Source organism: Myxocyprinus asiaticus, chromosome 42 (genome assembly GCF_019703515.2).
Source record: "Myxocyprinus asiaticus isolate MX2 ecotype Aquarium Trade chromosome 42, UBuf_Myxa_2, whole genome shotgun sequence".
In the NCBI taxonomy this organism is placed as follows: Eukaryota; Metazoa; Chordata; class Actinopteri; order Cypriniformes; family Catostomidae; genus Myxocyprinus; species Myxocyprinus asiaticus.
Genome location: NC_059385.1, coordinates 15,990,872 through 16,004,330, shown reverse-complemented (window position 1 = coordinate 16,004,330; position 13,459 = coordinate 15,990,872). Strand labels below are relative to the sequence as shown.

The 13,459-nt window shown below is 37.0% G+C and overlaps 1 protein-coding gene across 3 annotated transcripts in view; it reads left to right on the top strand.

Annotated features, from left to right (window-relative positions):
• Positions 1-13,459, top strand: part of LOC127432400 (sodium/hydrogen exchanger 6-like) — a 92,247-nt gene that overhangs the window by 1,101 nt on the left and 77,687 nt on the right. Inside the window, exons 2-16 of one of the 3 annotated variants that reach the window (XR_007895743.1) lie at positions 56-255; positions 597-674; positions 835-911; positions 1,025-1,137; positions 1,293-1,398; positions 2,801-2,942; positions 3,051-3,156; positions 3,380-3,468; positions 6,095-6,208; positions 6,344-6,455; positions 7,620-7,773; positions 7,876-7,906; positions 8,039-8,124; positions 8,483-8,588; positions 8,735-9,941. Coding sequence is in view for 2 of the 3 variants with exons in the window: in XM_051683439.1 (XP_051539399.1) it covers positions 56-255; positions 597-674; positions 835-911; positions 1,025-1,137; positions 1,293-1,398; positions 2,801-2,942; positions 3,051-3,156; positions 3,380-3,468; positions 6,095-6,208; positions 6,344-6,455; positions 7,620-7,773; positions 7,876-7,906; positions 8,039-8,124; positions 8,483-8,588; positions 12,045-12,338 (1,808 nt within the window). In the remaining variant the exon portion in view is untranslated. Of the gene's footprint in view, positions 1-55; positions 256-596; positions 675-834; positions 912-1,024; positions 1,138-1,292; positions 1,399-2,800; positions 2,943-3,050; positions 3,157-3,379; positions 3,469-6,094; positions 6,209-6,343; positions 6,456-7,619; positions 7,774-7,875; positions 7,907-8,038; positions 8,125-8,482; positions 8,589-8,734; positions 11,773-12,044; positions 12,822-13,459 lie in introns of those variants that run through there. The other 2 variants (XM_051683439.1, XM_051683440.1) reach the window with 2 other exon arrangements.

Sequence of the window (13,459 nt, the reverse complement as noted above, 5' to 3'; positions counted from 1 at the left end):
TAAAATAATGAGCTTCTTTTGAAATAATGTGTGATGTACGCATTATCTTCTCCAGGCTTGTTCGTGGGTGTGATTCTGCGCTTTGGAATCCATTCACCACAAGACTTAAATGATGTTACATTGAGCTGTGCAGTGAACAGCAGCCCCACCACACTGCTAGTGAACGTGAGCGGCCGTTTCTACGAGTACAGTCTGAAAGGAGAGGTCAGGGATAGCAAGGGCCATGAAGTGCCAAACGCAGAGATGCTCAGGAAGGTATTGATGATAGATCATAATCCTCCTCTAAAATTTGTTCCATCCTAATTTGTTGTCAGCCATACATTCTTAGAGGCCCATCAGATCATACAGTTCTAGCGCTAAAAAACAATGCAAAAACAGTGATATGCAGCACAACAAAGACATCCATCTAGTGCATCTAAAAAAAAAACAATTGAAAAGTGCAGACGGATGAAAAAACAAATTTGGTGTGAACAGCCCCTTGTGTTGCTTCCAAGTGAACGTGCTATATTTTATCAGAAGCTGTTGAATGGCACTGGATATACATATATAATATTGTGCACAAGATTTTGTTCTCATACCTGTAAATCTGCCTCTAGGTTACTTTTGATCCGGAGGTTTTCTTCAACATTTTGCTTCCACCCATCATCTTTCATGCAGGATTCAGCCTCAAACGAGTAAGATTGGGATTTTCTTAAAACTAATGCATACCTTATCAAAATATGCCTCAAAGGCTTGTTTTAATAGATATTATGTCATGTTTCCTCAATGATTGATGTGGCTGAGCTGCTAAGTTCCATTTCTGAAACTAATATCTTCATTCATTTTAACCATCAGAGGCATTTTTTCAGAAATTTGGGCTCTATCCTCTCCTATGCCTTTGTGGGCACGATGACATCATGTTTTGTTACAGGGTGAGTCTCTAGAGTTATAGATGTTGTTTCATGATACAAGAAACACTTTTTGGTTTTTACAGTAGTTATAATGTTTGACTTGTATTTTGTCTGTTGAAATATCATCTATGCAGGTTGGTGATGTACGGCTGCGTGGTGTTTATGAAATTGATTGGTCAGCTTGGAGGGGATTTTTTCTTCACTGACTGCCTGTTCTTCGGTGCTATTGTCTCTGCGACAGACCCAGGTATTGTTACTGTTATGTTACTGTTAAGTACACTATGTACTCAATATTAGGATGGATGGATAGGTAGTAGGCTATAAATTCCATTTTTTAAATGAATTCTAATGATCTGTTGTGTAATAAGTGCCAGTTGACATATTTTGATCCCTTATTCACAGTGACCGTTCTGGCCATTTTCAATGAGCTGAAAGTTGATGTGGATCTCTACGCATTGATGTTTGGAGAGAGCGTTCTCAATGATGCGGTGGCCATCGTCCTGTCATCGTGAGTCATTGTGTGCAATAACACACACACACACACACACACACACACACATACAGTATATTCATTTGAGATCCTCAAAATTGTAGATTCCATAGCATTTCGAAAGGGCTAACCTTAGAGAAATCATGTTCAGATCATCTCACCCACTGTGAATATGTCATGGAAAACCAAACCAGCCTGTCTGGCACCAACAATCATGCCACGGCCCAAATCATTGAGATCACATTTTTCCCCATTCTGATGGTTGATGTGAACATTAACTGAAGCTCCTGACCCGTATATGAATGATTTTATGCACTGCACTGCTGCCACACGATTGGCTGATGATTGTTGGTGCCAGATTGGCTGGTTTGAGTATTTTTGTAACTGCTGATCTCCTGGGATTTTCACACACAACAGTCTCTAGAATTTACTCAGAATGGTGCCAAAAACAAAAAACATCCAGTGAGGGGCAGTTCTGCAGATGGAAATATCTTGTTGATGAGAGAGGTCAACAGAGAATGGCCAGACTGGTTTGAACTGACAAAGTCTACGGTAACTCAGATAACCGCTCTGTACAATTGTGGTGAGAAGAATATAATCTCAGAATGCTATTCTGTGATGAGGTTGGCGCTGTTTTGGTGGCACGAAGGGGACCTACACAAAATTAGGCAGGTGGTTTTAATGTTGTGGCTGATTGGTGTATATTAAAGAGATAATGCGAAAAATCTTGAACAGCATTCATTACTTTCACACTGAAATTTCATTAAATGCAACTGACTGTCAAACACATATTGAGCTACACATTTTGAGCTACACAAAACACATAAGATGCACATAAGTGTTTTCTTAGAAACTTTGAGTCTAAACAGGTGCACAACTTAAGTAATTTCAGTAGTGCAACCAAATGACAATAGCCAAATCATACTGTTCATGTGTTACACTTGCTATAATTTACATCCATGTTGTTTCTTTGTCAAATAGCAATGTCAAATGTAAATCAAGTCAATCACTGAAACAACAGCGCCACCATGAGTAAGAAATAGCATTTTTAAAATGTACAGTATGTGTAATTTTGCAATTTTGCCTTTTTTTATAAGAGAAAGATTGAGGAATACTAAAGAGGTGTGGGCACAACTCAAAAAGTGTATGAGGTTCAAGGGGAGGAATGAGGTCCTAGGTCACTAAAGACCCGAGGTATGCATTTAAGGGTTAAAGGAATGTTCCATGTTAAGTACAAGTTAAGCTCAATCAGCAAAGACAGCATTTGTGGCGTAATGTTGATTACCATGAAAATGTATTTCGACTTCGGGGTTACAATGAGGCACTTGCAATGGAAGTGAATGGAGCCAGTCCATAAATGTTAAAATACTCACAGTTTTTGTATGGAAAAAACGTATTGTCTTTTCTCCACTGCTAATAGGTCTATAGTGGCATACCAGCCCGAGGGAGACAATCGTCACACATTTGATGTCATTGCCCTGCTCAAATCTCTGGGTGTCTTTCTGGGTTTTTTCAGTGGGTCTTTTGCAATGGGGGCTGCGACTGGAGTCATGACAGCTCTGGTATTTTGATAAGTTTTTCTTTTTACATTTTTGGCTCCTTCATAAACAACAGCATCGCTCTACACTTGTTTGAGGAAGTAAGATCTGTTAATGTGTGCTGTTATTCAGGTCACAAAGTTCACGAAACTGAGAGATTTCCCCTTGCTGGAAACAGCCCTGTTCTTCCTCATGTCCTGGAGTACTTTCCTATTGGCTGAGGCCTGTGGCTTCACTGGTAACTATGGCAACACTGTGGTATAAATCTCTGTTAAGCCACATGCTGTGCATTACATCATGGAAAAATGAATATATAGCTGGTCTGCTTGTAACTTTCTTCATAGACAGGTGACTGTATTGCTGAATTATATTTCACTATTTAACTCAATCTCTGCTCTGTACTTTTTCTTTCTTTCATTCTTTCTGTGTGTGTGTGTGTGTGTGTGTGTGTGTGTGTGTAGGTGTGGTGGCTGTGCTCTTCTGTGGCATTACTCAGGCTCACTACACATACAACAACCTTTCTGCTGAATCTAAGACAAGAACTAAAGAGGTAAAAAATAACAACATATGATAATAATACAATATACAGTGTTGGATAATAACAGACTGCATGTAATCTGGATTATGTAATAAGTGGATTATGTAAAAACAAAAACTACTCGAAATCAACCCTGTAGTTGGAAAAACACACATTTTCCCCTTCAGTAATTGTTGGACCAAATCATTTTTACCTGCTGCCCAAATAGGACACTCCAGGCTTACACAAGTTTTTAATATCAGGAGAATATTCACCAGTATGTGCCTCATGCTAGAGTCTTTGAAGCATACAGTTGTGCTCAAAAGTTTGCATACCCTGGCAGAAATTGTGAAATGTTGGCTTTGATTTTGAAAATATGACTGATCATGTCTTTTATTTAAGGATAGTGATCATATGAAGCCATTTATTATCACATAGTTGTTTGGCTCCTTTTTAAATCATAATGATAACAGAAATCACCCAAATGACCCTGATCAGCAGTTTACATACCCTTGAATGTTTGGCCTTGTTACAGACACACAAGGTGACACACACAGGTTTAAATGGCAATTAAAGGTTAATTTTCCACACCTGTGGCTTTTTAAATTGCAATTAGTGCCTGTGTATAAATAGTGAGTGAGTTTGTTAGCTCTCACATGAATGCACTGAGCAGGCTAGATACTGAGACATGGGAAGCAGAAAAGAACTGTCAAAAGACCTGCGTAACAAGGTAATGGAACTTTATAAAGATGGAAAAGGATATAAAAAGATATCCAAAGCCTTGAAAATGCCAGTCAGTACTGTTCAATCACTTATTAAGAAGTGGAAAATTCAGGGATCTCTTGATACCAAGCCAAGGTCAGGTAGACCAAAAAAAGATTTCAGCCACAACTGCCAGAAGAATTCTTAAGGATACAAAGAAAAACCCACAGGTAACCTCAGGAGAAATACAGGCTGCTCTGGAAAAAGACGGTGTGGTTGTTTCAAGGAGCACAATACAACAATACTTGAACAAAAATGAGCTGCATGGTTGAGTTGCCAGAAAGAAGCCTTTTCTGCACCAATGTCACAAAAAAGCCCGGTTACAATATGTCCAACAACACCTTGACACGCCTCACAGCTTCTGGCACACTGTAATTTGGAGTGACGAGACCAAAATAGAGCTTTATGGTCACAACCATAAGCGCTATGTTTGGAGAGGGGTCAACAAGGCCTATAGTGAAAAGAGCACCATCCCCACTGTGAAGCATGGTGGTGGCTCACTGATGTTTTGGGGGGTGTGAGCTCTAAAGGCACAGGGAATCTTATGAAAATTGATGGCAAGATGAATGCAACATGTTATCAGAAAATACTGGCGGACTATTTGCATTCTTCTGCATGAAAGCTGCGCATGGGACGCTCTTGGACTTTCCAGCATGACAATGACCCTAAGCACAAGGCCAAGTTGACCCTCCAGTGGTTACAGCAGAAAAAGGTGAAGGTTCTGGAGTGGCCATCACAGTCTCCTGACCTTAATATCATTGAGCCACTCTGGGGAGATCTCAAATGTGCGGTTCATGCAAGACGACCAAAGATTTTGCATGACCTGGAGGCATTTTGCCAAGACAAATGGGCAGCTATACCACCTGCAAAAATTTGGGGCCTCATAGACAACTATTACAAAAGACTGCACACTGTCATTGATGCTAAAGAGGGCAATACACAGTATTAAGAACTAAGGGTATGTAGACTTTTGAACAGGGGTCATTTCATTTTTTTTTTCTTTGTTGCCATGTTTTGTTTTATGATTGTGCCATTCTGTTATAACCTACAGTTGAATATGAATCCCAATAGAAATAAAAGAAATGTGTTTTGCCTGCTCACTCATGTTTTCTTTAAAAATGGTACATATATTACCAGTTCTCCAAGGGTATGCAAACGTTTGAGCACAACTGTATTTTATTGGATTGCGCTAGTTTTAATTCTTTGAGGAAATTGTTTTATTCAGCTGACACTTTTAAAAATAATTTTAAGTCAGGCCTGAATCAGTTTTAGAGATTTTATTAAAAACAGATCTTATAAAGTTTATAATCACTATACATTTTATTATAATTTTACCTTTTTCTTTTCGCCATGAAAATAGCCACGGAAGCTGACACGTCATTAAATCATATACAAACATGTAGAATACAGTTATTTTGTTCTAGATTACATATTGAGTACAGTAATTTATAACTTCTAGGTAGTCTTATTTCAACTGAATTGCACCCAGATGTTTCAGATGTGACATGTAATGACATGACATGTACATAATAATAATAATAATAATAACTTTTGACAAGTACAGTATTATTCCACAGCTCGGAACACCAGATGCATTACAGCTAGATTAGTAATAAATCCAGAAGTAATCAGATTAGATTACACTCTTTATATAATCCAAAAGATATCGATATTGATTACATTTTTAGTCATGTAGTTTGTAATCAGTACCAGATTACATTTCAATTGTAATCTAATCTACACAACACTGATAATATACAGTATAATAAATAATCTCACAATTCACCCAGACTCTACAGGGAGAAAACTTTTGTTTATATTTGCTTGGAACATCTCATAGTTGAAGAATTCTCTATACAAGTCATGATTTGCAAACTGTCCTTTTTTCCCCCCACAGTTGTTTGAGCTGCTGAATTTCCTGGCGGAAAACTTCATCTTTTCATACATGGGCTTGACACTTTTCTCATTCCAGCACCATGTGTTCAATCCCATCTTCATAATAGGTGCTTTTGTATCCTTTTAAAGTATTTTGTGTCTCTGGATGTGTGTAGGTTTGAGTGGACATGGATGTGTGTGTGTGCTGTAGCCATAAATTGTGTATAGGTAAACATTCACAAATGATCCTTGACTATGGCTTTCGTTTTAGCTCGCCATATTTCTTGGCAGGGCAGCTAATATCTACCCCTTGTCTTTCCTGTTAAACCTGGGCCGCAAGAACAAAATTGCATACAATTTTCAACATGTCATGATGTTTTCAGGTACTGTATATATCTGCAGAGACACTTAGAAAGTATCCTTCCCTCCTGAATTAGCAAATTTCTATTCATTTATGTGCAACAGTTAGCGTTAATTTTTCATTTCTTGAAGACATTTGGAGGTGATCTTTTAAGATCCTTTAAGTTCTAACAGGAAAGATTTTATGAGTAGCTGACATGAAATACTTTTGGAAAGTTGACGGTATGTCCTACCGTATGACATGCTAAATTTAATCTAAAACTATTTTAAACAGCATTTTGCTTTTCTTTTATAATTACTATGCATGCAGCTTTGATGACCTCATTAATTGAAAGACTACTTGGAATATTTGTACTTTGAAATGAACTAGTGAAGGCTCTCAGGTCATTAAAATGGTGAAGATCTTACAGAAATAATAACATTTTATTGCATCTAAAATATAGAATTTCCCTTGTACATTTGTTTAATTTTTACCTAAAATATTGATATTAATAAAAGACATGTTATGCAACCCATATACACTCACCGAGCACTTTATTAGGATCACAATGGTCCGAATAAAGTGCCCAATGTGGTCTTCTGCTGTTGTAGCCCATCCACCTCAAGGTTCGACCTGTTGTGCATTCTGCTCACTACAATTGTACAGAGGGGTTATCTGAGTTACCATAGCCTTTCTGTCAGCTCAAACCAGTCTGGCCATTCTCCACTGACGTCTCTCATCAACAAGGCGTTTCCATCCGCAGAGCTGCCGCTCACTGGATGGTTTTAGTTTTTGGCACCATTCTGAGTAAATTCAAGAGACTGTTGTGCATGAAAATCCCAGGAGATCAGCAGTTACAGAAATACTCAAACCAGCCCGTTTGAGTATTTCTGTACTATATGGCAACAATCGTGCCATGGTTGAAGATCATATGGAGATCACATTTTTTCCCCATTCTGATGGTTGATGTGAACATTAACTGAAGCTCCTGACCCATATTTGCATGATTTTATGCATTTCACTGCTGACATACAATTTGCTGATTAGATAATCGCATGGATAAGTAGATGTACAGGTGTACTTAATAAAGTGCTCTGTGAGTGTACATCTACATTACAATTCAGACCAACAAAATTCTGCATACTAGATCTCTAACCTACAGAGAATGTTACATTTCCTGTTGTTTATGTCATTTCCGACCTCACAGGGCTTCGAGGAGCCATGACCTTTGCCCTCTCAATCAGGGACACAGCGACATATGCCAGGCAGATGATGTTCTCCACCACCCTACTCATAGTTTTCTCCACTGTGTGGGTGTGTGGAGGAGGGACCACCCCCATGCTTTCACTAATGCATATCAAGTGAGCACCACCATTAACTGTTATTGTTGATTATTCAATCACACTTAAAAGAGTGAATCATTGCTTGTATATAAATCATGTTACATTATTCTATGTCAACAGAGTGGGAGTGGACACAGACCAAGAGAATGCAGTAAGTGCTAATTATGCCTGCAGTGTTTGAATTAGAATTTCCAAAAGATCTTGCAAATATTTACTATAAGTATAACAGGCTACATGAACTGACGTTCTCTTTCTCTCCTTGTTTTCTCCTGTACTCCTATAGGTCACAGGACCAGATGGAATACCACAAAGAAGCACCAAGCACGAAAGTGCCTGGCCGTTCAGACTGTGGTACACATTTGACCACAAGTATCCATTAGTTCTGCCTAGCTGTGTCAGTGTCACATTCTCCCCCCTTTAGTTTAAACATTATTTGTTTGCAAATCAAAATGCTTGTTGGCTTCTAAATATAATATAATCTTAGTCAATCATACAAAATGTATTTCTTCTCCAAACAGTTCCCATATGAGCTGCTAATATTTACTGAATGTTCAACAACAGAGGGCGCTCATGATCAGGCTCATGATACACTATGCTTTGATTTCAATTAGGATCAGCTAGCATTCTTGAAACCTTATTTTAGCCATTTTTTGACAAATGATTCTAGATGAGCTGTAAATTTAATTGATATTTGAAATAATGTTTGCTTCTTAACAAACTGGTTCAGTTATTTAAAGCCCTTCCTCACTCACAGTGGGCCTCCACTCACTACCACACTGCCAGCCTGCTGTGGTCCAATAGCACGCTGTCTGACCAGCTCACAGGCCTATGAGGTAATCCATCCACACACGCACACACACACACATGCGGTAATGAATTATTTGTTGATAGATTTACTTATCTAGAACAGCTGGTATAAATTGATTGAAATGAATTGTTAGATATTTTTATAATTGCTCCTTGTATTTTTTTAATTCAGATGGACGCATAGTGATTCTTTTTTGAAGCAATTTGTGCTAAATTGCTAAAAGGTGCTATATAAATAAATAAAAAATAAAGTTGTTATTATAATTCATTGGGTTTAATTATAATCGAGTTATAAATTCTGAAATTGATGCATTACATTTTCATTGTTAGATTGATGCATTTTTACACTTCAAATAATACAGTTTAGTAAAAGACATTATTCAACTGTTTAACTATTATACATAAGTATAATAGTTATATGTTTAATGTTATATGAGTGTTTCTTCAACTTCAGGAAACTTCATGTCCCAGGGGTTGATTTTTATTAATACTAACAGATTCAAAACTAACAGAATCCAGTTTTGTCATTTCATGATCCACAAGATCATTGCGTGTAATGTCTAAAGGTTGATTTTGAGGCAATTTGATATAATGTTTAATATTATTTAAATTGTTGTAAATTTATGTAGCTAATAAATATTCTGGAAATTACCACATTTATTTTGAAACAAAATACTTAAAGTTGAAGTCAGAAGTTTACATAAACTGAGTTTAAATGTATTTGGCTAAGGTGTTTCACAATTCCTAACATTTAATTGTAGAAAACATTCCCTGTCTTAGGTCAGTTAGGATCACTACTTCATTTTAAGAATGTGAAATGTCAGAATAATAATAGAGAGAATGATTTATCTCAGCTTTTATTTCTTTCATCACATTCCCAGTGGGTCAGAAGTTTACATACACTTTGTTAGTATTTGGTAGCATTGCCTTTACATTGTTTAACTTGGGTCAAACGTTTTGGGTAGCCTTCCACAAGCTTCTCACAATAAGTTGCTGGAATTCTGGCCCATTCCTCCAGACAGAACTGGTGTAACTGAGTCAGGTTTGTAGGCCTCCTTGCTCGCACACGCTTTTTCAGTTCTGCCCACAAATTTTCTATCGGATTGTGGTCAGGGCTTTGTGATGGCCACTCCAATACTTTGACTTTGTTGTCCTTAAGCCATTTTGCCCCAACTTTAAAGGTATGCTTGGGATCATTGTACATTTGGAAGACCCATTTGCAACCGAGCTTTAACTTCCTGGCTGATTTCTTGAGATGTTGCACCCCCACAACATGATCCTGCCACCCCCATGCTTCACAGTTGGGATGGTGTTCTTCGGCTTGCAAGCCTCACCCTTTTTCCTCCAAACATACCTGTTTCCTCCAGCATCTTCACAAGGTCCTTTGCTGTTGTTCTGGGATTGATTTGCACTTTTCGCACCAAACTACATTCATCTCTAGGAGACAGAATGTGTCTCCTTCCTGAGCGGTATGATGGCTGTGTGGTCCCATGGTGTTTATACTTGTGTACTATTGTTTGTACAGATGAACGTGGTACCTCCAGGCATCTGGAAATTGCTCCCAATGATGAACCAGACTTGTGGAGGTCCACAATTTTTTTTCTGAGGTCTTGGCTGATTTCTTTTGATTTTCCCATGATGTCAAGCAAAGAGGCACTGAGTTTGTAGGTAGGGCTTAAAATACATCCACAGGTACACCTCCAATTGACTCCAATTAGCCAATTAATCTATCAGAAGCTAATTGCCTAAAGGCTTGACATCATTTTCTGGAATTTTCCAAGCTGCTTAAAGGCACAGTTAACTTAGTGTATGTAAACTTCTGACCCACTGGAATTGTGATAAAGTCAATTAAATGTGAAACAGTCTGTCTGTAAACAATTGTTGGAAAAATTACACATGTCATGCACAAAGTAGATGTCCTAAACGACTTGCCAAATTTATAGTTTGCTAAAATGAAATCTGTGGAGTGGTTAAAAAATTTGTTTTAATGACTTCAACCTAAGTGTAAGTAAACTTCTGACTTCAACTGTGTTTGTCATTTTCAATTTTGTTCAAGGTGATTATACCAATACATTTTTCAATAACTGTCCAATAAGTGAAAGGATAACATTTGGGGTAAAAAGCCTCCCTGTTGCAGGGGCTAAAGGCCCCTATTAAACACATTGTTTTCCATTGGGAGGGTTAATTTGTTAACAGAATACTTGAGATGTAATGAAATGTCAAATATGAAGAAATGATGCACCCTTTTCTGAAGTGGTATTTTTGAATAAGTATTATAATTTGTTATTCAAAAAAGCATCTTGCTGTCTTAAAAGTATTTGCATAAGTTGACAAATTGTGCCCTATAACTACTGCCCCAATATGTATACTATATCAATATAAACCCCCTGGGGGCGTTTTACCCCAAGTGAGGGAGCATTTTACCCCAGGTGTGGGGTAAAAGGCCCCCTCGCCACCTTTTAAAAATAAAATACATACAAAAATGAATTGTATTCAAAACAACCTTCTGTTGTTAATTCTTTTAACACAAATTATGTTGCTCCATCAATATTCAATACAAAATAAATGTATTTCTTGAATATTGAGACACTTTGTGACCAGAAAAAAAGCTTATTTTCCTTATGGTGTGCCTTTAGCTCCGTTGTACCCTATTTTTCACATGCCTTTTATGTGCGATTTTACAGTTTTGTCCCAGACCTTCAATATTAAACTATGGAAATCCATTATAAAAATACTAATTATTATATGTTTAAAACTATAATAATCTAAGCAGAGTGAAATAAACATAAACCATTTCAATATTTATTGTGTGAAAATGATTTATTTTTCATAAATTATGACTGTCCCACAGTTGTGGCGTCATTTCCACCACACCAAACATTTTTTTCCCCCCTAAAAAGTTTTTTTCAAAAAGTTAGTATACTTGTTAACCAAGTTAACAAAGGTGCCAGTGAAGAGCATGCTTGAGATAAATAAGTGATGTTTGAAGAAAACAAAGAACATTCAATGTAAATATCATTTGTGAGCAGAATGTTTTTATAGGGCATCATTTCCAGTCAAGCTGCAGTTTTGCCAAATTATGGAAATGTCATTTCCACCACATAATTTTATTAAACACAATACAGAATTGGAGATGTGCAGGAAATGACAAATGTGGTGGGAATCATGATAATATATATATATATATATATATATATATATATATATATATATATATATATATATATATATATATATATATATATATATATTAATCTCCTGTGATGCATGTACACTGTTGGGCATTGTTTGTAGACAGTAAAAAAAAATAGCGAGAGTGTGTAAAAATGTTTTAACAAGACTTTTAACTTCTAGAAATCCACAGTGCTAAAAAACACCCATATCTGATGGTTCATCCTGTCAGAATTACACTGAACATATTTAAATCATGACTGATCTTTTTCTTCTGATCCATAAACAAACACACACACACTTTGAATCAGAACGCAGGTCAGCTGAATGACGAGGACACAGAGCTGATTTTAAATGACGGATGTAATTTGATGTATGGTGACATGACGGTCAGCACGGATGCCCATGGCATGCCCACCACCTCCACAAACCAGGCTTGTCTCTACTCACTACCAGGAACCTCAGACGATCCTCTCGACCGGGAGCTTGCGTTTGGAGGCACTCGCCTGGTTCTCCCCACTGATGAGCCTCTGAATCCCCTGACATCTTTCCCTCCTCCTCCGCCGTCCCCACCTCTGTCTGACCCTCTACGCCACAGAGTGTGAGCCTGTGTCTGCTGGTCAGCTGCCAACCTCCTGCCCTCTGTGTAGCACTCTCTTCCACAGTTGATAAGTTATGCTTTTATTGGTTTATTTATTATTTTGCGCCATATATATTTATTTATATGTCTGGTGGACACTTTGTAGTTGTGGTGGCTAATCCTTCCTGTTCTCTTCCTAATAAAAAAAAAAAAAAAAAAGAAAGTGTGCCACAAAAAAATTCAAAAAGAATTATGAGAACTGTATTGATGGAGTAGCTCAGACTGAAGCTCTGCGTCTTGTTGTGAATGCAATGATGTGTCTGTCTGGTTAACAGTGTCAAATAATACCTAACATGTGAACCTCTATAAATAAGTGCCTAATGTCCAGTTTCCTGGTGTTTGTATTGTGCAATGTGACTTAGCATTCCTCATTAATATTTGCTCATGAAAAATATTTTCTTACTGTTCCATATCCATTGACTTCTATTAAATAAAATTTGATGTACTATTTTAGCAAGTGTTGTAGATTACTTGTACGTAAATATACAAATTATTTTTTATATATATATATATACTGCCATCTGTTTCACCTATTTACAGGTATATAGGACACTTTTATTTTGAGTCGTAACATAAGGAGAAATTTCTCCACCAAAGGGGAGAAATTTGTATATGATTAAATAAAGTGATGCTGATTTTTTTTGACAGTCTATTTAGTTATTCAGAAATACATTTAAAAAATGCAGTTCACTCAAAACAATTAATTGAATACACCTGTACTAAGAGTTCAAAGTCATTTTGATGTACAGTATTTGATATACGTTGTATTTTGGCATTTCAACGCATAATTTTATAAATTAATTTAACATATAAAAACATAAATTAATTTTAACTGACTGAATACTGTTCACAACACTCTAGACTGTCATTTAAGGGTTAAACATCTGGCTCACCGTGACACAACAGCATCGTGTCGATTTCCGTGAAGCGCTTCTACGGGTGCAGAGCCAAAAAAATTGCCTCTGATAAAAGACCTTTTTATGTTTTTTCATTTTTTCATTGTTTGGGTGTAAAGAGTAGGGCCTGTAGTTTCATTTGAAATGCAGCTTTAAAAAAAATTCATTCATTTTTCACACATTCAGCGTG